This window comes from Cetorhinus maximus, chromosome 16, assembly GCF_964194155.1.
Source record: "Cetorhinus maximus chromosome 16, sCetMax3.hap1.1, whole genome shotgun sequence".
Classification (NCBI taxonomy): Eukaryota; Metazoa; Chordata; class Chondrichthyes; order Lamniformes; family Cetorhinidae; genus Cetorhinus; species Cetorhinus maximus.
Window position 1 is genome coordinate 62,261,598 of NC_135894.1, and position 21,590 is coordinate 62,283,187.

At 41.6% G+C, this 21,590-nt stretch overlaps 1 protein-coding gene across 2 annotated transcripts in view; it reads right to left on the reverse strand.

The window, feature by feature from the left end:
- Nucleotides 1-839: 839 nt before the first annotated feature.
- usp16 (ubiquitin specific peptidase 16) overlaps nt 840-21,590 on the reverse strand; it is a 59,829-nt gene continuing 39,078 nt past the window's right edge. For both annotated transcript variants that reach the window (XM_078559901.1, XM_078559900.1), the window contains exons 10-18: nt 18,786-18,867; nt 16,104-16,195; nt 14,574-14,630; nt 13,875-14,051; nt 7,091-7,844; nt 5,975-6,066; nt 4,967-5,053; nt 2,446-2,602; nt 840-1,613 (exon numbers count right to left, since the gene is read on the reverse strand). In XM_078559901.1, the coding sequence (XP_078416027.1) occupies nt 1,489-1,613; nt 2,446-2,602; nt 4,967-5,053; nt 5,975-6,066; nt 7,091-7,844; nt 13,875-14,051; nt 14,574-14,630; nt 16,104-16,195; nt 18,786-18,867 (1,623 nt within the window). In that variant the 3' untranslated portion in view covers nt 840-1,488. The remainder of the gene's footprint in view (nt 1,614-2,445; nt 2,603-4,966; nt 5,054-5,974; nt 6,067-7,090; nt 7,845-13,874; nt 14,052-14,573; nt 14,631-16,103; nt 16,196-18,785; nt 18,868-21,590) is intronic.

Consider the following 21,590-nt stretch of genomic DNA (forward strand, 5'->3'; position numbering starts at 1 on the left):
TGTGGCACCTGTATCATATTCAGCTAAGCACATGAAATGAAAACCATACTAGAACCATCCACAAGTATTTCACAGCTGCCAGAACATGCAAAAAATAGTTCGACTGCTCCATCTGGGGTGGACTATGGAATTATTCAAAATCCATTTTCATAGCTCATACAATCGTAAATATCTCCCCCAAAAATCATGTCACGTAAGTGGTTATATGGCCCCCAGAATAATTTAAGGCAGTCAACAGCATAAGTTCATGCTCAGTCCTTGGGATTTTATGCATTAAAAACATGGAAATTAACAACCCAGACTGTACAAATCTGTAGCACTTGATCAGTCTTTTGATAAAGGTAGTTACAGCTTCTAGCCAGAGGGTGGTGCTGGTATTTTTTTTAAACATAAATGCCCAAGTTTAAAATCTTTACAAAGGCTGTGTTTCTCCTGTACATTTCACTGCTACTTATGCACAGCTTTTTGATTTCCAAACATTTTATTTTCGAGATAATCTGCACAACAGTATGTTAGTATTTAAAAATACCCTTGACATCCATTTCCAGCTTCTTAACCCGTGAACAGCAAAATTAGTGTCAAAGACTGAAGGCTGCACCATCTTCAAGTGGGAGTGATGATTGAGACAATTGTTTATCTGGATGATCAAGATGTTGATCCACAGACATGAGGGAATGTTTATGTTTACCACTGCCACCACCACCACCACAGTAGTTTGGTCACAGATGGTGGGAAGCTTCACCATGAGACAAGAAATAAAAACCATAAAGCTGGATTTGAAAGGCCTTGTTCTCTTTCTATGGTGCTACCAAATTTCAGTCAAAAAATTACCAAATGAATATAAAGACTGTTTTATTCCAGTTGTGATTGCCTGTGACTTTTGATTACCAATAAACTTTACAATACATTATACATAGACTTGAACCATTTGTTTCAAAATTGTCAGTTTTGACTTTAGTAACCATTGGTGGCTGCTTGCTTGCAGTGAAAAAGTTAATTAGTCTGATCAACAGATGTGGTTGTCTTCCTCACTTTCAAACTTGGAAACATCATTTCACAACATTTAAATGAGTAGAATAATTTAATTTATAAAAAAAATCTTCCATTTGACTTCCATGAACATTTGGTTTCAAATTATGGAAATGCCCATGGTTTTAGGATAAGAAATGAGGGCCATGAATATTTTTTAAAATGCCATATATTCAACAAGTACTTTTGATAGCAAAATATACCTCTAAATTTAAGTCAATACATTTTATTCTCAAGTTTTTGCATGTCTTACTTTCAAAATGACTAATTTGTTTTTATCTATAGTAGTACATAAGGGTTCATGTCATACAAGCCATTTCTTTTGGGCAATTATTTAATCTAATTGAATGTTGCATAGATTTAGAACTTTGACATTTATTTCCATTTTTCTGCCAGAAATTAAACAAGTGGTCTATTCTGAAATGAAAAATTGGTAATATGTCCTTTCATAGGTGACAGTTAGAGAATTCTCTCATAAAACAGCAGGTAGGCCTGGGCACTTAGTACTTTCATCTCTGGCACTGCTTGCACACGGGTATCACTTATATGGAACCAGTTACCCATGGGTGGCTCTGCTTTGATTTCTGTTAACAAGAGAAACAGAATTGTTAATTACTACCTAGTTCAAATCAAAAAAAGTCCGTTAATCACTAAGGTTTTCAGACTCAATTCCACCCCCACCCCCCTTCCCTGGTTACTGAAGAATAGAATTCTTATTTAAATTGCACCATTCGGGGTTCTAATAAGTAAACTGCAAATGGACTTGTGTATCATTTTGACGTTTTGATTTAAAAATGAACTGCACAGAGACCATCAAAGCAATATATAGGGATGCACTGCTCGAAATAGCTTCAAAATATTCCTATGACTGTCCAAACTTCCTTCCAATGTATCAAAAAAAATGGGAATGGGAGGCTAACTGCCTATTTTCTGCTTCTAAACTTTCCTAATTGTATGGAACAACCTTTAAATTCAATTTGCCAATAACTGTTTTTGGTGAAAACGATGAACACCGATAAAAAGTGAATTCCAAACCCTTAAGCAATGCAATTTAAAATTTCTGCTCAATTTTTTCAAAAATGAATACTCTTTCTACCTTTGCTTGCTATGCAATAAAATCTAAATCAATTTAGTAGCAGAGTTAAAAATAGAAAATGCTGGAAATACTGTTTCTCTCCCCACAGATGATGTCAGACGTGCTGAGTATTTCCAGCATTTTCAGTTTTCATTTCAAATTTCCAGCATCTGCAGTAGTTTGCTTTTGTAGTAACAAAGTTACTTTGATAAGCAGTAAGAATTTAAAACGAGTCATGCATCTTTAAATCTATCAAATTATCTCAAACAATGATGCTGTCAGAATTATGATATGGAATTTGCCACCAGTAATTTTCATAATGTGTTGCAGATAACACTTACCTGGCAGTGTACATCTAGTCATCACATATTCAGCAAGGCGACTGCAGGGAGTTCGCACCTTAACATAAGCCGTATAATGTCCAGATCTCATAGTGCCACTATGCTCCACAACTCCATACAGACTATATAATACATTCGTACAGTTCTCTGCCACATTCTGAGAGACAGAACACAGAGGTGGCAATTAACTCAAGACAGTTGCTGTTGAGGTGCAAGGAAAATATTAAACTCTAATTAAAATTTTATTACCATGAAATTATTGAATACAATTATGCAATTCTAGTCATATCTTCAATGGATAGAGAAAGAATAAGTAACAGGATAGACAACTGGCTGTGAAATGAAGTGCAGACTGACAGTTTTGTTGCACACTACAGCATGAATATTAAGGAGCAACAGAAGGGAGGGAAAATTATTCCTGGGCAGCTCTGCCATACCAGCTTCAGGCTTTATGTCATGCAAAGTATTCAAAATGGATTTTACTATTCTCTGAAAATATGGCAGGAACCACAAACATGCTGGCACATGAATTATGAAAAGAGGAGTGGGGCTGATTAGTGAGCAAAAATGAGATTTACGTATGGAGGCAGAGTGCGTGGCTGAGGTAGTAAATTAGCACTTTGCATGTCTTTACCAAAGAGGAGGATGTTGAGTTTTTTGATGAGGTAACAGGCGATTGATGAAGGTAACGCATTTGTTATGTACACAAAAGTATTTGATAAAAGGTACCACAATACAGGCTTGTCAGCAAAGTTAAAGCCCATGGAATAAAAGATACAGTGTCAACATGGATATGAGGTTGACTGGATGACAGGAAACAGGTTTACAGTTTTTTTCAGGCTGGAAGAAGTTAAATAGTGGAGTTTCGCAGGGTTATTAGGACCAATGCTTTTCTTGATATGTATTAATGATCTGACTTGGGTGTGCAGGGTACAATTTCAAAATTTGCAGATGACACAAAACTTGAAAGTATTGTGAGCTGTGAGGAGGATAGGGGTAGACTTCAAGAGAACATAAAAAGGCTGGTGAAATGGGCAGACATGCGGCAAATTAAATTTAATGCAGAAAAGTACAAAGTGATACATTCTGGTAGGAAGGAACAAGGTAAGGCAAAAGAAAATAAAATATATAATTCTACAGGGGCTGTGGGACTTTGGGTATATGTGCATAATTGCAGGGCAGGTTGAGAATGGAAATCAGGCAAACAGAATTTTGGGCTTGAAAATTAAGACATAGAATACAAAAGCAAGGAAGTTCTGGCGAACTTTTACGAAGCACTGGTTCAATCTCAACTGGACAATTGTATCCAACTTTTGGCACCACACTTTAGGAAGGATATGAAAGATTTACGAGAATGAAGTCCCTCATCCCTGGAACCAGTTATGTGGCTAGAATGGAGAAGCCGGGGTTATTCTCCTTAGATAAAAAGATTAAGAGGAGGTTTGATAGAAGTGTTCAAAATCATGAGGGGTCTGAACAAAGTAAATAGGGAGAAACTGTTCGCATTTGTGGAAGGGCTGAGAACCAAGGACACCGATTTAAGGTGAATGGCAAAAGCACCAAGGTGACATGAGGAAAAACATGTTTACGCAGCAGGTGGTGAAGATCTGGAATGCACTGCCTGAGAGTGTGGATAGGGTGCCAACCCTCCAGGATTGGCCTGGAGTCTCGAGGAATTGGTCAATCTCCAGGACACGGCTGTCTGTTACCCTGGAGAAAAGTCATCAGGACATTAAAAAAAATGTTTCTTTTTGGTCATTTTTAAAAAACTTTCTTTACTCAATATATAGTTAATCATCCAATTGGGTAATGAGTCTTTTTGCTTTCCAATTGGTGTAGGTAGTGCATCACAAGGATGGATGTGTTTGCCAAATAATGGCTAGAGCGTGGGGATAAGTCAAACGATGAAACCTCCAAGAATACATTTAATCCCAGAGAAATGGGGGTGAGGGGACTGGGACTAGCTCTTGCAGAGAGCCAGCATGAACACAACAGACCAAATGGCCTCTTTGTGCTCTAACCATGCTATGATTCTATGAACTTTGATCTTCCTCACAAGTTGGTGCAGGAGGAGTATATTACAGTGAAACCGCAAAAAGGGGGGAGGGGAACACAATTGCTGGATAACAAAGGCTCAAACAACATACCTCTCGTCTAAATCACTAATCACAATTTTGGTTATCCATTTACACTTAGATAAGCTGGAATTTCAGCAGAGAATTTAAACTCCCCTCTTCAAAGCAGTAAATATTATCCCTTGAAATACTTAATTTGAACAGGATACATTAGCTTCCTTTTTCTACATTAACTAGAACTATTGGATAATGCAGTGAAACAAATTTACTGTCAGCAATCTCATGCCTCAAAGTACTACCGCATTTGGGAAGTGCTCCTAGCATAAGTTATCTACAGGGAAAAGGGGAGAAGAAGGGAGGAAAATTGGGATAGAAAAGAAAAGGTTTTAAAGCACAAGGTAGTAAAACTTAATGACACCAGTAGCATACACTTCCTCATTTCTTACCTTGCAGTTTAGTGCACAGAACGGAGCAAGATCAAGCACTTGTGGGAAATGGATATGCTTGTTTATTTTGCGAAGATTGAACCCTAACTATGGGGGAGAAAAACATTTGCAGTTTGACAATGTTTGTGCACACCTCAGTCACTAATAACCAAAAATAAAGCTAGTCTTTCACTGATATGCCACACAGCTGAAAATTTATACCAATAGTTCTGCAAAATATCTTTTACAAAGTGAATAATAGTGGTTAAACCATTGAGAATCCTAGCAAATCATGTTTCCATTTAATCTCGTCACAGAAGAGTAAATATTCAACTGTTACTAATGTTCAGGCCCACAGATGGAATGGTTCCTTAAAAGTCCACATTATATTGCAAACTAACCATTTTGCCAATATAAATCAGAATATGTTTTTAAAAATTGCAATAGAACTTAAATTTGCTTTCTCATGCCAATTTTTGCAAAAGTAATCATTTGTCCTTCAAAACTACGTTCTTCCAAACTTCTTAATTGTACTTGCCAGCCAGACATTTAAAGATGCAGTTACCTATAATTTCTATCAGGATGATTAAATAATTTATTTCAGGCATGGAATTCGTGAGCATATCTAGGTTTTATTTTTCAAACTGAATTATTTCCAATAAAGTCCTGCATAACTACTTAAAAATATTTTCCATTAAAATAAACTTGAACTTATATAGCACCTTTCATAGTCTCAAAGCACTTTACAGCCAGAAAAATGCTTGGAAGTTTTAGTCACTGTTGTAATGTCAGAAATTACTACATTTATACACACAGAACAAAAAGACCTTTAGGTCCAACATGCGTAATATATGCATGACACGCATGATACTTCAGCCTGCATTTATGTAACATGTAAAGATCTGGACATTAGACATGGTCCATGTTCATTTTATGCACATCACTCTGGAAAATGCAACAAAAATATAGAAACATAGAATCCCACCAGGTGCATAAATTTAGTTTGGAAAAGTAATTTTGAATAATTACCTGTTGAAATCTTTTCAAATGAAGTGTAAGAATTGGAGGAGGAGATGAAATAAGCATTTGTTTTCTGGCATTCGTGTACACTTTCTTTTCATCTGCAAATTATTTTTTTAAAAAAGGAAGTGAGTTTAAATGTGTCTGATTACATTCCAATGAAAATTAAAACTTTTTTGGTGATAGAAGATATTTTTGCCTCAAACAAACATCTCTGCAGAACAGTTGCTGTAGATCTGTACTGAACATAATAAAGTGGGAGATAGGTATACAGCACTACAAACATCACGTAACCCTGTGGCTGGCCTTCAGCCATCTAGACTCAGTTACGAAATTCCCCTCCCAAAACCCCAGTCTCTTCATCGCTCTCCTTTAATGCACTGCTTCAAACCTATCTCTTTCACCAAGCTTTTAGTCACCTGTCTTAAGGTCTCCTTGGCATCAAATTTCTGACTGATTACACTTCTGTGCAATCCGTGTACTTAGGAAGTTTTACTATGTTAAAGGCGCTATAGAAATTGAAGTTGTTATCGGAGTGCTCTGGAATGATTTTGCATTGTGTATCATCTACAAGACGCACTGCAGAAGCTCACCAAGGCCCTTAGACAGCACCTTCCAAACCTATGACCACTACCATCTAGGAGGACAAGGGCAGCAGACACATGGGAACACCACCACCTGGAAATTCCCCACCAAGCCACCAAGTCACCATCCTGACTTGGAAATATTTCGCCGTTCCTTCACTGTCGCTGGGTCAAAATCCTGGAACTCCCTCTCTAACACCACTGTGCGTGTACCTCCACCACAGGGCCTTCAGCAGTTCAAGAAGGCAGCTCACCACCGCCTTCTCAAGGGCAATTGTGGATCGGCAATAAATGCTGGCCTAGCCAGTGATGCCCACATCCCGTAAATGAATTTTTTTAAAAATGGGGATCATCACTGCACTCAAATACTACTGGTAGCAAGTGTTTAAATTTAGGTTCAAGTTCTGGAATCAGCATTCAAGGGCTTAAAAGATACCAATCCTAATTGTTTTAAGATATAATATACTAACTCCATGCTATGCATCCATAATACAAGGCATATGATATTTGAAATTGTAAACACAATGTGTTATTTTACTACCATTTGCATTGGTCTTTGATCCATTTTTGCGCTGCCTTTGGGTACATTCTTCACACAGCAGTTTATTTGCTCCAATGAGTTTTTCTATCTGAGTGAACTGACGCAAACAAGCCCCAATAGAACAGTCCTCTATGCTCAGTAGCTCTCTGTCTGTAAGGGTGCAAAATGCATTCTCTGGGTCCAAAAAAACCACCTGTGTGTCTTTCGTGGAAGAGAGCAAATCATTTGTAGTTCCAGAGTTCTTATACTCCTCCAGGTTTAAAGCTATTTCATCATGATTCACTGTGCACTCATTCAGATTTAATTCATTCATATTATTGATAATATTTTCTTCATCTTCACTGGAGCAAAGTGCACTAAATTGGTTCTCATTCATCACGAATGACTCAAGTATATCTGAAGAGTCAAAGTTCTTTGAGTTGTGGGAATGATTAGTGTGTTTTTCCCTATGCGCAATTTCACTAGACTCCTCTTCCTCATTATCTATATTAGTGTTGTCTTGGCTCAGTTCGTGGCCATTTTCTTCCATGGATTCTTTTCTTATGGTTCCAAGACAGTGGTCAGTAGGTATGCTGTCAGAAAGACTCTCTTCTGGACAGACCTCTTCTACAATGTTATCTGATTCTAAGTCTGCCTTGTTTTCTGAACAAGCAGCATCTTTATCACTCTGTGCTTCATCCAAGGAACATTTGGCAGGGGAGGAGTTCTCCAAATCAAGCACTTTTGCCTGGTGCTTTTGTTGCTGACGTTGGTTCTACAAACAAACCAAAACAGAAAAGAGGTGGTTTCATGGGAGTTCAAATATCAAAAGACTTCAAATATCTACTGCTGCATTGCTCAGAATATCATGGCAAAGATATTGACCAAGAATCCAAGGATACCAAGAATCCAAGGATGCCAAGCATATCAAGCTGGTGGGAGTTCTACAGGGTGCAGAAAAGCAAAACAAGTCACCTGCATCAGCAAGTTAGGATGTTTGGTACAAAAATCAAATACATTAGCTCAAGTATGATTTTTTCCATAACATAAAGGTACTATTTATCAAATATACCTAGTGAGAACACTGAGAAAATAAATAAATAAAGCAAGTCATTTGGAAAACGATTTTCTGATGTAAATTAATTGTAGTTAGCCGAAATACTGATGGATGGGCCTCCGATGGTGGAACAAGAAAATCGGGTCAGGAGTGGAGGGGGTGAACTAAGATGTATGGCTTGAGAAGATTACTCAAATGGATCAGGAGAGAGTAAGGATACGCAGAGATTTGAGAACAAGGAACTTTAAGTTGATTCACCAGTCAGTAAAGTTGGACAGGCTCAGGACTTAGGAAGTGAGGATGGAAAGCGGAAGGCTGAAGAAGCTCTGGGTGCTAAAGGTATGGATGAGGATTTTGGCAGCAAAACTGATGAGGTGGAGCATATCTGGGCAATTGAAACACAGCCTGTGGCGTAGAAAATTCATACAACATTGATACTGCGCATGACCAAGATCTGCCTGAGGAAGCAGCTACAGCAAGACAGCATGATGGACTCAGTGCCTGAGGCAAATGAGAAGTGACAAGGTGCATTCAAGCTTACCAATAATGAGCTATGAGAAATTAAGGAAGTTGATATTGGGTAGTATAGCAACAACCCTTGAGGCAATGGGGGAGGGGGGGGAGATAAAGAGTGGGCCCTATATACATGCATAAATTCTTTGCCAAGTCGCTGCAAGGGGGTAGCATGTATATGGCGAATGGGATGATTCGATGATTATAGAACATTGGGGTTCTTGGCTTGGAGAGATACCTACAAAACTGAATTTACTTCAATTGGATAAAACAACAGTTGATCAGGAACTTGCTTTGCAGCGTGAGAGGCCATGTGTACAAAATCATAAATGCCATGTGGATTCATAATTATAACATTTTGTACTCTGGTGGGTAAAGTTTCAGCATAATATGGGTCAGACAGACCAGAAGGACCAAAGGTCACTTCCAGTTAATTTTAACTGAAGATTGTATCCAGCAAATTTTGGCCAAATGGAAACTCTACGTTAGGATTCTAAAGCTAATTCTAATAAAAATTGAGGAACATGTTTAATAAAGCAATTGTGTATAAGTGTGTGTATGTGTGGGTGGTGATACGTGGGCCATCCCATCATGCACACTCAGTACATCCAACAGAGGCATATTTACACCAAGTGTTGGAAAATTGAGTCCTTGGATCAGAGGATCTTGGTGCTCAAAGGGCAATTGGACGCAGTCCCCAGAAACAGATAGGATGAATAGTACTTTCTAAAACGCAGTTACCCAAGAGACTGTGATAGGCAGTTCAGGACATGGATTAATTCAGAAAGAAACAACAGGCGACCATTTGCAGAGGCATCAGAGCGGGACGGGACATAGAATTGCAGGAAACTCCTCAATTACTGTAACTGTCCAATAGATACATAGGATTAGATACTATGCAGTGAATAGTGATGGCAACTCAGGAGAAGATGGTACAAAGAATCGCAAGTACAAATAGTTTTTCCCCCCCACAGTTTTGACCAGACATCCTGAATGGTAATTTGCATTTCTGACGCACCAGAGTGAAGGATATGTCCTTTCAGGAACGTGGTGTCCTTACCCAGTCTGTCTTTTATGTGACTCCAGTTCCACATCAACATGGTTGACTCTTAACTGTGCTCTGAAGTGAGTTAGCAAGCCACTCAGTTGTATTTAATTGTGACTAGCAGTTCAAGAGAGCATCTAAGGGATGTACAATAAACAGTGGCCTTGCCACCCTGAAAAGGAAATTTAAAAAAAACAGGAGGGAACAACAGCCAAGGGTCACAGTCTATACTGGAACCAATGACAGAGATATTTGAAGTCTTGCAGAAGTGGTTTAAGGAGTTGGGCGCTAGCTTGAAAAAAAAACAATCTTCATATTGCTTCCTGTGCTGCTCAGCAGATTAAAAACGATTCCATGTGTGGCTGAGGGATGGTGCAGGACAGAGGTGTTCATATTCTTATAGCATTGCAGTGACTTCTGGAAAAAGGAGCTGCCTTAACCTAAAATGCTGAAATGGCATCAATAGCCTTGCAGAGAGGCAAGGCAGTGATGCAGGTTTGGGGAGGCAGGGGGTGGTTTTGGAGGGATTTAAACAGGAAGAAACTAAAATTTGCCACTCAAGATGGAGTATTAGCCTTAGTAAAGCTATTGGAGTAGAAGCAGAAGACTTAGCTAAAATAAACGGAAAATACCAGAGGAAAAGGAGAAAGTAAGATGTTGTGAGAGAGAGATAAAAACATGTAGAAGGAGCAAATGATAACAGTTAAACAAGACCAGGACAAATAAGTTAAAAGCAAAATACTGTGGATGTTGGAAATTTGAAACAAGAACAGAAAATGCTGGAAAAACTCAGCAGGTCTGACAGCATCTGTGGAGAGAAAGAAGAGCGATCATTTTGAGTCTGTATGACTCTTTTTCTGAACATGGACTCGAAATGTTAACTCTTTTTTTTCTTTCCAGTTTTTCCAGCATTTTCTGTTTTTGTTTCAGGACAAATAAGTTATTTAAGATTAAGTGATATGCATGTGAATGCGCAAAGCACTGAAGAACAAAATTGGAGCATTAGTAACAATGGAGGGACATGACACAGTAACATTAACAGAGATGACTTAAGTTTGGACAGGATTAGAAACTTAAGGTCCCACATCATAACACTTTTAGAAGATATAAGCAGGAAAAGCAAGTCGGTGAATGGGGGTGGCAGTGGGAGCAAAAAAAAATCTACTTCAACATAAGTATGTGAGGATGCCCTAGAGGGCTGCAAAGGCAGAATCCATATGTATCTGACTTAAAAATAGGAAGGGAAATTCCTAGGTGTGCATTACAACACGCCAAAGGGTGGAGATGACATCAAATGGGAGATCTGAAGTTAGATCATAAAGAAATGCAAGAACAACAGAACATTAATACTGGGTGATTTTAACTCTCAAGACAGGCTGGAAAAAGGTAATGCTAAAGTGGAAATATCATTTAAATTGCATTTAGGACTACCTCCTAGATCAATCTGTTTCTAACCCAACAAGAAAAGAACCAAGATAAAAGCAAAAAACTGTGGATGCTGGAAATCCAAAACAAAAACAAAAATACCTGGAAAAACTCAGCAGGTCTGACAGCATCTGCGGAAAGGAACACAGTTAACGTTTCGAGTTCGTATGACTCTTCAACAGAACTAAGGAAAAATAGAAAAGAGGTTAAATATAAGCTGGTTTAAGGGGGGGGTGGGACAAGTAGAGCTGGATAGAGGGCCAGTGATAGGTGGAGATAACCAAAAGATGTCATAGAAAAAAGAACAAAAAGGTTTGAAGCTGGTGATATTATCTAAGGAATGTGATAATAAAGGTACAGATAGCCCTAGTGGGAGTGGGGTGGGGGGAAGGGATCGAAATAGGCTAAAAAGGCAAAGATAAAACAACGGATGGAAATACATTTAAAAATAATGGAAATAGGTAGGAAAAAAAAATCTATATAAATTATTGGGAAAAAAAGGGGGATCGGAAAGGGGGTGGGGATGGAGGAGAGAGTTCATGATCTAAAATTGTTGAACTCAATATTCAGTCTGGAAGGCTGTAAAGTGCCTAGTCAGAAGATGAGGTGCTGTTCCTCCAGTTTGCGTTGAGCTTCACTGGAACAATGCAGCAAGCCAAGGACGGACATGTGGGCATGAGAGCAGGGTGGAGTGTTGAAATGGCAAGTTACAGGGAGGTCTGGGTAATGCTTGCGGACAGAATGAAGGTGTTCCGCAAAGCGGTCACCCAGTCTGCGTTTGGTCTCTCCAATGTAGAGGAAACCGCATTGGGAGCAGTGAATGCAGTAGACTAAATTGAGCGAAGTGCAAGTGAAATGCTGCTTCACTTGAAAGGAGTGTTTGGGCCCTTGGACGGTGAGGAGAGGGGAAGTAAAGGGGCAGGTGTTGCACCTTCTGCGGTTTCATGGGAAGGTGCCGTGGGAGGGGGTTGAGGTGTAGGGGGTAATGGAGGAGTGGACCAGGGTGTCCCGGAGGGAACGATCCCTGTGGAATGCTGCCGGGGGGTGGGTAAAAGGAAAATGTGTTTGGTGGTGGCATCATGCTGGAGTTGGTGGAAATGGCGAAGGATGATCCTTTGAATGCGGAGGCTGGTGGGGTGATAAGTGAGGACAAGGGGACCAATTCTGGATTTAGTTCTAGAAACAAAATGAGGTGAATAATCGATGCAAGAGTAGAATAACAATTGTAAAATAATGACCACAACATAGTTGGGTTCAATGAAAAACAGTGAAGGATGAATGAAGAGTCTGAAATAAGGTTGCTCAATTGGACAAATGCAAAAGGAAAAATAGTGGATACTGGAAATCTGACATAAAAACAGAAAATGCTAAAAATGCTTACCATAGCTGCTGCTAGACATGCTATGAAACATGAACTCTTTCTCACTCTGATAAAGTCAAAGGTCATCAAAACAAGCCCAAATTAACTTGCTGGGGGGAAAAAGTTAGCAAACGTGTTCACAGATCAGTGGTGGGATTTTGGCCACATCATACATAACTCTGAGAATATCGAGCGTGGGACTGTAGAGTAGCCAATTTAACCCGCATATTCAAAAAGGGAGAGCAGGTTAAATCGCATAAATATAGACCAGTTAATCTCATGTCAACAGTGGCAGCAAGCTCTTAGAATTGTAGTAGAAGATATGGAGCTCCAGGAAGTATTTGGCAAGATGTTTCCCAAGAGACTTGTTAGATAAATTCAGGTAGAGAAGTAATTGCAGTAGTGCAGAATGAAATTTATTTTAAAAACAGGAAACAAAGAGGGTAAATGAAGGAGAGGATTGGAGAACGTGTGGTCTAGTCTCACTCCTTGGATATAATTATTTGAACGCGGGTATGGGGGACATAATCTTTACAAATGTTGACAACACAAAAGGAGATTGCTTACTAATGAGAGGAATGCTTAAAAAACCCTGGATCAGAAGGGGCAGAAAAATGACAGATGCAACTAAAATTGAGATGTTGCAGGACTCAGCACCAACATAGGTCAGGGAACAAAGGGTAATGGGTGAATGAGACTTTGTGCAAGTTAGAAGATGGGCAGTGGAATTTTTGCTGACTTCAAGTTTATGGAGGGTGGAAGATGGAAGGTCAGCCAAGAAAGCAGTGGAATAATAAAGTCCAGAGGTAAAGGGGTGGATGATGGTTTCAACAGTGGATGAGTTAAGGCAGGGGTGGCAGAGGTTATGGCAACGGAAGTAGACAGTCTTGGTGCCAGAGAGGATGTGTCATCGGAAGCTCATCTCAGGGTTGAATAGGATGCAAAAGTTATAAATGCTTTGGTTTGACCTCAATTAGCAGAGAGAGGGAGAGAGTTAATGGCTAAAGAGTGGAGCTTGTGGAGGGGACCAATGCATTCAATCTTTCATTTAGCTGGAGGAAATTTCTGTTAATCAAATACTGGATGTCAGACCAGCAGTCTGACTATTTTGAGGCAGTGGGAAGGTCAAAGATTGCTGGTGTGGTAGAGCTGGGTGTCATCAGTGTTCACATGGAACCTGAGACTGCATTGCCGGATATGTTGCTAAGGGGCAGCGTGTCGAAGAAAAACAGGACAACGTTAAGGGAAGAGTGGAAGTCACTGGTATTAATTTTGGATTGCTCTGGCAAAGCATCAGTACTGACCCAATAGTCCAAATGGGTTCCTTCTAAGCCATAACTTTTCAGGATTCTAAATGACAATTAGTTGATCACATTTGTTTAGATTACAGCAAGATGCGCTTTACCTTGGCTTGCTTTTTAGCCTGTTTCTTTGCCTTCTTTTGTTGGTATTTGGTAATGCCAGTTGAGACATCATCTCTGTTCTTGGAAACAAAATTTCCATCGCAATTCCCATGGTTATCATTCTGATTGTCCTCACTCGTATTTCTTCCATTTTTTCCTAGGGCTTTTTTCTTATCACTCTGCATTCAAACACCACAATTAATGTATTGACAATCTTAACCCCGAGGGCTGAATAGTTTATCCATGTAGTCTCTGCTACAACAAACAAGGTCACATGCATTTTGTCACATTGCTGGGACCACAGAGAAATACCAAACTCGTGCAAAGTTTGGATGATGAAGCTGTAATCAGAGATCTAACGACACAGGCCAAGCAGATTTTTACGCATAAAGAGTCATCCTTGGGTAGCACTGGCACTTTAAGGGTAATTACAGTTATATTAATAAAATATACACATCAAATACTTCATAATGTATGCCTTCTGTCAATTATCTTGACATTCAGAACATTATACACCAAACAATATTGTGCAGGAATAAGTTTTGAGACATTGTTGCCAATATTGCCAGTTCTGCTGCAGTGTAGTTCGGGCTTTGCAATGAAGAGCTTCCAAGCATTACCCCTTGGAATTAAAGGGATGGAAAAAGCTAGGAAAAAATATAGAACTTCAACAATGAAATGATCCACAGCACCATTTTTACCTGCTCATCCAGAACAGGGAGCGACAAGTCTAAAAAAGATTCTTTCACTAAGGTAACCTGAGAACAAAGCAGACAAAATATTTCTATTATTTTTTTTGGTAATTTATTGCTGAATTTGCAAAGTAACAATACCTTTCTTCCTTTCCTCCTGCTGCTGCCAAAGTAGTTTCTTGGCAATGAGACCTTGTTGGTCTTCTTAATGTGTCGCCAGGTTGCTTTACTATTCAGGATGTTACAGCTGAGCCCAACGGTGTTCTTAACCTAGGTATACACATGCACCCTAACAACAGAGGTTGCTGCAAAGCAATCAGCAGCAGAAACCTGAAATTATTTCCGCCTGTTCGCAGACAGAAAGCAAATGGTAACCTTCTAACTACTGCCCTGGTTGAGATCAACTAATTCAGAGTTAAATCTGTAAATAAATCTTGAAGATTGCTGCAGATCACCTTGATTATATTTAACCTATGAAATCACATCCTTGCTAAAAATGTTTTAAATTTATGTACATCCTGGAAAATCGGGTAAGGCCCATGTTTGAAAACAAAAAGTCCATGCTCCAAATTGCCTAAAAAATAATCAACTTGAAACTGAAAATAACAAAAGTAGCACCTGATTGTGAATTTAGTTATAATATTCAAAAGAATATACTTCAGTGCCTAGCCTCTGAAAACTTGTGAATTTATAAAGAAAGCTCCATACAAAAATTATCAAGTACAGATGTGACAACATTAAGTATGTTGGTAGGTATTCACCTGAACACAACATAGAATAACAGGCATACCTGAGTCTGCATGATACAAAGTATTCACTGAATAAACTTCCTGAACTTATCAGGCAAGCCTATAGATTTTTTCTGCCCAAAACAAAATAGTTGAACAAAAGGACACAAATTGCCCTTCACAATTTAATCACCGTTGTACAACTGCATGTTAGACAGAGACTGTAAACAATGCCAATTCTACTGTGTTATTCAACTCAGGTTTTGCAAGGCTAAAACAAGAGCTTCAATGCTCTGATGGTAGCTCTATCATATGGTGAGGAAAATTCAATGTTTGATCGCCAGCTTCTTAATTAGTTGACTTCAGCCTGTGCAGCAGTAAGAGTGCTGCAATTTGCCCAAGGACCGAATTCGAAAAGCGCCCTGGGTTCTTTACTGGAAGTCCACCTGTATGGAGATCAGGATCAGACTCAGTTGTGATGCTCCTACATCCAAATAACCTGCTGATGCTCATTGTTAAGGCTCATATACAAACAAGTGGGAGCATGCGATTAAAGTATTGGAGGATACCTGGCACTGTGGAATTATAATGCAACAAGAAATCAACACTATAGGAGAGAAGGGCAGGGGAGAAGAAAATTGGTCGAGTATTCTGAGGCAAAACAAAATTGGCTTACAAATTAACTTAATCAAAATACACATTGTAGACAAAATTAAACAACTTCTAAATTCTTAATAGTTAACATACTATCACTACAAAGTTGCTTTTCCATTAACATTCACTTCAATAGATCAACAGGAATCAATCTCACCATTTTGCACTCCTCGCACATGATTGTACTTGTCAATGTGCCACCAAATACCTGGTCAACGAAGTTCTGCGTGGCCCCCTCTTTTTCATACACTAGTATGAGGGAGAAAACATCATTGTAAATTGGATATATTTCATTATTCTGCATAGACAAGCATGGAATTATTAATCAACTTGCAACTTTGAATTGAGCCAAACTACAGGCCCAAGACCATTCGGTACTGCAGTAATAATAGTCTGACTTCAGCCACAGGAGGCTGTTAATGAGCTGAGCAAAAATTGTCATCAGCAATAACTGGCAGCAACATGGAAATAACACCCAATGACTCTGTTAAAATAAAATATTTTCAGGAATTCAGAGCTCAAGCCAAAGGAATTCACAATCACTGATGCTGAGTATTTGTTCCCAGTCCAAAGACTGAGTATCTTTATAAGCATAGGGAGAATGGGAAAGATGGTGGCATAGTGGTAATGTCACTGGAATAGTAATTCAGAGACCAGGGCTACTGCTCTGGAGACAGGTTTGAGTTCCACCTCAGCAGCTGGTGGAATTGAAATTAATTCATAAATAAATTTGGTAGTACAGAACTTGACTATTGCAGGAAAAAGAGACATGTCTCAGCTTTTCATCTTGCACTCATCGGGACACATAAGAACACCAATATAAGGAGGAGAAACAACAATTTTTACTATATGTGAAGAGTGCTGATTGGTTGGTAAGTGGCATTGCCATGGAGAATGCACCACTGATGATGACTGACAGTTAACTGCCTAGCATGGTTTGAAATTTAAACCTGGTAGTTTGACCCTGATTGGTCAAGGCATTGTCCTGAGGAATGAGTCAGCAAATGGCTGTCACTCATTTTGTTTAGCTGAAAAAGGCAATGTATGTACACGTTCTTTTTGCCTGCAGAGAACAGAGCCCTGTATATTAATGTATGTAGCTTCTAGTACATGCATATGCGCCACATTGTGAGAGTGACTGACTATCTTAAATTGGTCATCAGAGTAATTCTTGGCACATTGAGGATTATTTAGCAAATGATGTCCATTTGCGGAATCACATCTAACGTTGGACACTGCGTTTTGAGTTTTGCAAGCACAGGTTATGCACCCTGCCTGTTGTGAACAGCAGTTGGGACATGCTGTTTGATATGATCCGCCAGTCTTTGGGGCATACAGCCTACATACCTAGCATCATACTGGCACTGAAATGCAGCATCCTGTTGTTGGCAAAATTCAGTGCCAGTGTGATGCTAGGTATGCAGGAATATACTGCGCCTGCTTCAGCTGAACAAAATGAGTGACAGGCATTCACTGACTCATTCCTCAGACAATGCCTTGACCAATCAGGGTCAGGCTGCCTGGTTTAAAATTTCAAACAATGCTTGATAGTTAACTGTCAGTCACCATCAGTGGTGCATTCTCCATGGCAATGCCACTTGCCAACCAATCGGCACACTCTTCACATGCAGTACAAATTGTTTTTCCTCCTTATATTGGTACTCGAGTGTCCTGATGAGTGCGAGACGAAAAGCTGAGACATGCCTCTATTTCCTACAATACTTAATAAATCTGGAATTGAAAGCTAGTCTCAGTATTGGCAATTGTTGTAAAACCCATCTGGTTCACTAATGTACTTCAGGATGGGCAACAAATGCTGGCCTTGCCAGTGATGCCCATATCCCATGAAAGAATGAAAAAAAACAGAGTCCCAAGAAAGATGGCTGAAAACAAATAAATGTAACCACATACATCATAGTTTTTTTTGTACTGTCTAGTATCTGGACTGATGGAGAACCTTTTTTAAAGCTAGTTTAAAGTTGCCTACAAGACGTGCTGATCTATTGTTAGCTCAAACTAAAACACAAACACATTCTTAAAACTGCTGTAGCATGGTTAACAAAAATAGAGAATGTAAAGAATGTCTCTCTTTTGCTCAAAGAGAGCCACTTTTTCAAAGAATAGCCTCACTCATCCATTACTGCAACACAAAATTTACACGTTTCCCAACAAAGATGGCCTGAATTCTATACATAATATGCAGAGTTAATACAGTGCAATGCCTGCATTGATGATACAGTACCAGTGATTAACATCACAACCAGCACCAGTTGTAATGGTAAAATCAGCAGGATTAATGGTTTTCTGTACAAGTTTTTGCTAGTTTTTAATGTGATCGCAAATTTGAATAGCTCAAAATACTACCAATGTTATCTGCCCATGGCTCTGGATACAATTTATATATTGTCTACAGAGTTCCCACATATGCATTTAAAAGGTTCCCCACAAATCCCCATAACCCTCACCTCTTTATGAGTTTATGCCTCGGAATGGATCCAGGGGCACAAACAGCCTTTCAACATCTCACCCAAGTGGCCATTCTTTCCTGAGTGAGCCAAAATGACTGTTTTATCCAATTTGACCATCTAGAGCATCACAGTTGGACCCATGTTTACTCTTGATTGATGATCATCTGATAACAACTGAAAGCCAATTCCGTCCCTCCTCCACCACCCCTTGCCAGACCTCAAGAGCAACTGCAGCAGCTCTGCCACCCACTCAGGGGTTCTTTTGAGCTCGTGACTCAACAGCACATGGGTCAGTGCACTCACCCATTGAGCCGCTGAGAGAGCTCCTATACCATCTATAGCAAAAGTATGTGGTGACACTATGATATTACCTTTCAAGGTTTTCCTGGATCCTTCATTTTCCATCGTCTCTGAAGAGTAATTTAAGGCTTTTAAAATGCCAGCACCTATACGCTGGGAGTCAAATATATTTAAGAGATGCTTTAAAATATTTCTTGATTTTACATGCAGCAGAGGTTCAATCACCCAAGGCGAAGGAGAGGCAATGACACTCGGGTAAATAATTTGAGAAGCATATAGGAGATATTTCACTATGTAATACAATGTGTTTTTAATGTACAGTCCCGACTGCTCATGGCAAGTACATTGGGGTCAACGTTATATAGGGTAAATAAAGAGTTTTTAAAAAGCATGGAGAAAATTTTTATCCTCTTTCTTTCTGTCTAAACACCCGAGTGCTGTTGTCCAGATTGGGTAGCTAAACAGCCTTAATAAATGGTTAAAATCAGGATTTTATACATTGTAAAACAGGAAGATATAAATTGTCATTTTGCTCCAACTTGCTGCCCATATTCAATGAATTGAAGATAAGGAAAGGGAGTCTTAAGAGTGCATTGCAGAAACCGGCTGTTCCAAAGATGTGTAAAACAAGCTTTACATTTATATAATTCTGAAATGCCAATGATTGTAATATTATTGCACGGCTCTCCTTCTTACATGGATAAGTTTAACTGAAAATATTTAAAACTGCCTAGCACTTGGTGTGAATTACCAAAATATAGAATAACTACCAACTGTAACAATTATCCACATTTGCGCTCCGATTTTTGCAGGGGGACCAAGATATGGGGTGGCTGAGAGAGGGGAGGCCGAGAGGGCGCGAGCAAGGGGTGGCAGAGAGAGAGAGAGAGAGAGAGAGAGAGGGCACAAGGGGTGGCCGAGAGAGAGAGAGAGAGAGAGAGAGAGAGAGAGAGAGAGAGAGAGAGAGAGAGAGAGAGAGAGAGCACAAGGGGTGGCCGAGAGAGAGAGAGAGAGAGAGAGAGAGAGAGAGAGAGAGAGAGAGAGAGAGAGAGAGCACAAGGGTGGCCGAGAGAGAGAGAGAGAGAGAGAGAGAGCACAAGGGGTGGCCGAGAGAGAGAGAGAGAGAGAGAGAGCACAAGGGGTGGCCGAGAGAGAGAGAGAGAGAGAGAGAGAGAGCACAAGGGGTGGCCGAGAGAGAGAGAGAGAGAGAGAGAGAGAGAGAGAGAGAGAGAGAGAGAGAGAGAGAGAGAGAGAGAGCACAAGGGGTGGCCGAGAGAGAGAGAGAGAGAGAGAGAGAGCACAAGGGGTGGCCGAGAGAGAGAGAGAGAGAGAGAGCACAAGGGGTGGCCGAGAGAGAGAGAGAGAGAGAGAGAGAGAACAAGGGGTGGCAGAGAGAGAGAGAGAGAGAGAGAGAACAAGGGGTGGCCGAGAGAGAGAGAGAGAGAGAACAAGGGGTGGCCGAGAGAGAGAGAGAGAGAGAGAGAGATAGAGAGAGCACAAGGGGTGGCAGAGAGAGAGAGAGAGAGAGAGAGAGAGAGAGAGAGCACAAGGGGTGGCCGAGAGAGAGAGAGAGAGAGAGAGAGAGAGAGAGAGAGAGAGAGAGAGAGCACAAGGGGTGGCCGAGAGAGAGAGAGAGATAGAGAGAGCACAAGGGGTGGCCGAGAGAGAGAGAGAGAGAGCACAAGGGGTGGCCGAGAGAGAGAGAGAGAGAGAGAGAGAGAGAGAGAGCACAAGGGGTGGCCGAGAGAGAGAGAGAGAGAGAGAGAGAGAGAGAGCACAAGGGGTGGCCGAGAGAGAGAAAGAGAGAGAGAGAGAGAGAGCACAAGGGGTGGCCGAGAGAGAGAGAGAGAGAGAGAGAGAGCACAAGGGGTGGCCGAGAGAGAGAGAGAGAGAGAGAGAGAGAGAGAGAGAGAGAGAGAGAGAGCACAAGGGGTGGCCGAGAGAGAGAGAGAGAGAGAGAGAGAGAGAGAGAGAGAGAGAGAGAGAGAGAGAGAGAGAGAGAGAGAGCGCGCGAGCACAAGGGGTGGCGGAGAGAGAGAGCGCGCGAGCACAAGGGGTGGCGGAGAGAGAGAGCGCGCGAGCACAAGGGGTGGCGGAGAGAGAGAGCGCGCGAGCACAAGGGGTGGCGGAGAGAGAGAGCGCGCGAGCACAAGGGGTGGCGGAGAGAGAGAGCGCGCGAGCACAAGGGGTGGCGGAGAGAGAGAGCGCGCGAGCGCGAGGGGTGGCGGAGAGAGAGAGCGCGCGAGCGCGAGGGGTGGCGGAGAGAGAGAGCGCGCGAGCGCGAGGGGTGGCGGAGAGAGAGAGCGCGCGAGCGCGAGGGGTGGCGGAGAGAGAGAGCGCGCGAGCGCGAGGGGTGGCGGAGAGAGAGAGCGCGCGAGCGCGAGGGGTGGCGGAGAGAGAGAGCGCGCGAGCGCGAGGGGTGGCGGCGAGAGAGAGCGCGCGAGCGCGAGGGGTGGCGGCGAGAGAGAGCGCGCGAGGGGTGGCGGCGAGAGAGAGCGCGCGAGGGGTGGCGGCGAGAGAGAGCGCGCGAGGGGTGGCGGCGAGAGAGAGCGCGCGAGGGGTGGCGGCGAGAGAGAGCGCGCGAGGGGTGGCGGCGAGAGAGAGCGCGCGAGGGGTGGCGGCGAGAGAGAGCGCGCGAGGGGTGGCGGCGAGAGAGAGCGCGCGAGGGGTGGCGGCGAGAGAGAGCGCGCGAGGGGTGGCGGCGAGAGAGAGCGCGCGAGGGGTGGCGGCGAGAGAGAGCGCGCGAGGGGTGGCGGCGAGAGAGAGCGCGCGAGGGGTGGCGGCGAGAGAGAGCGCGCGAGGGGTGGCGGCGAGAGAGAGCGCGCGAGGGGTGGCGGCGAGAGAGAGCGCGCGAGGGGTGGCGGCGAGAGAGAGCG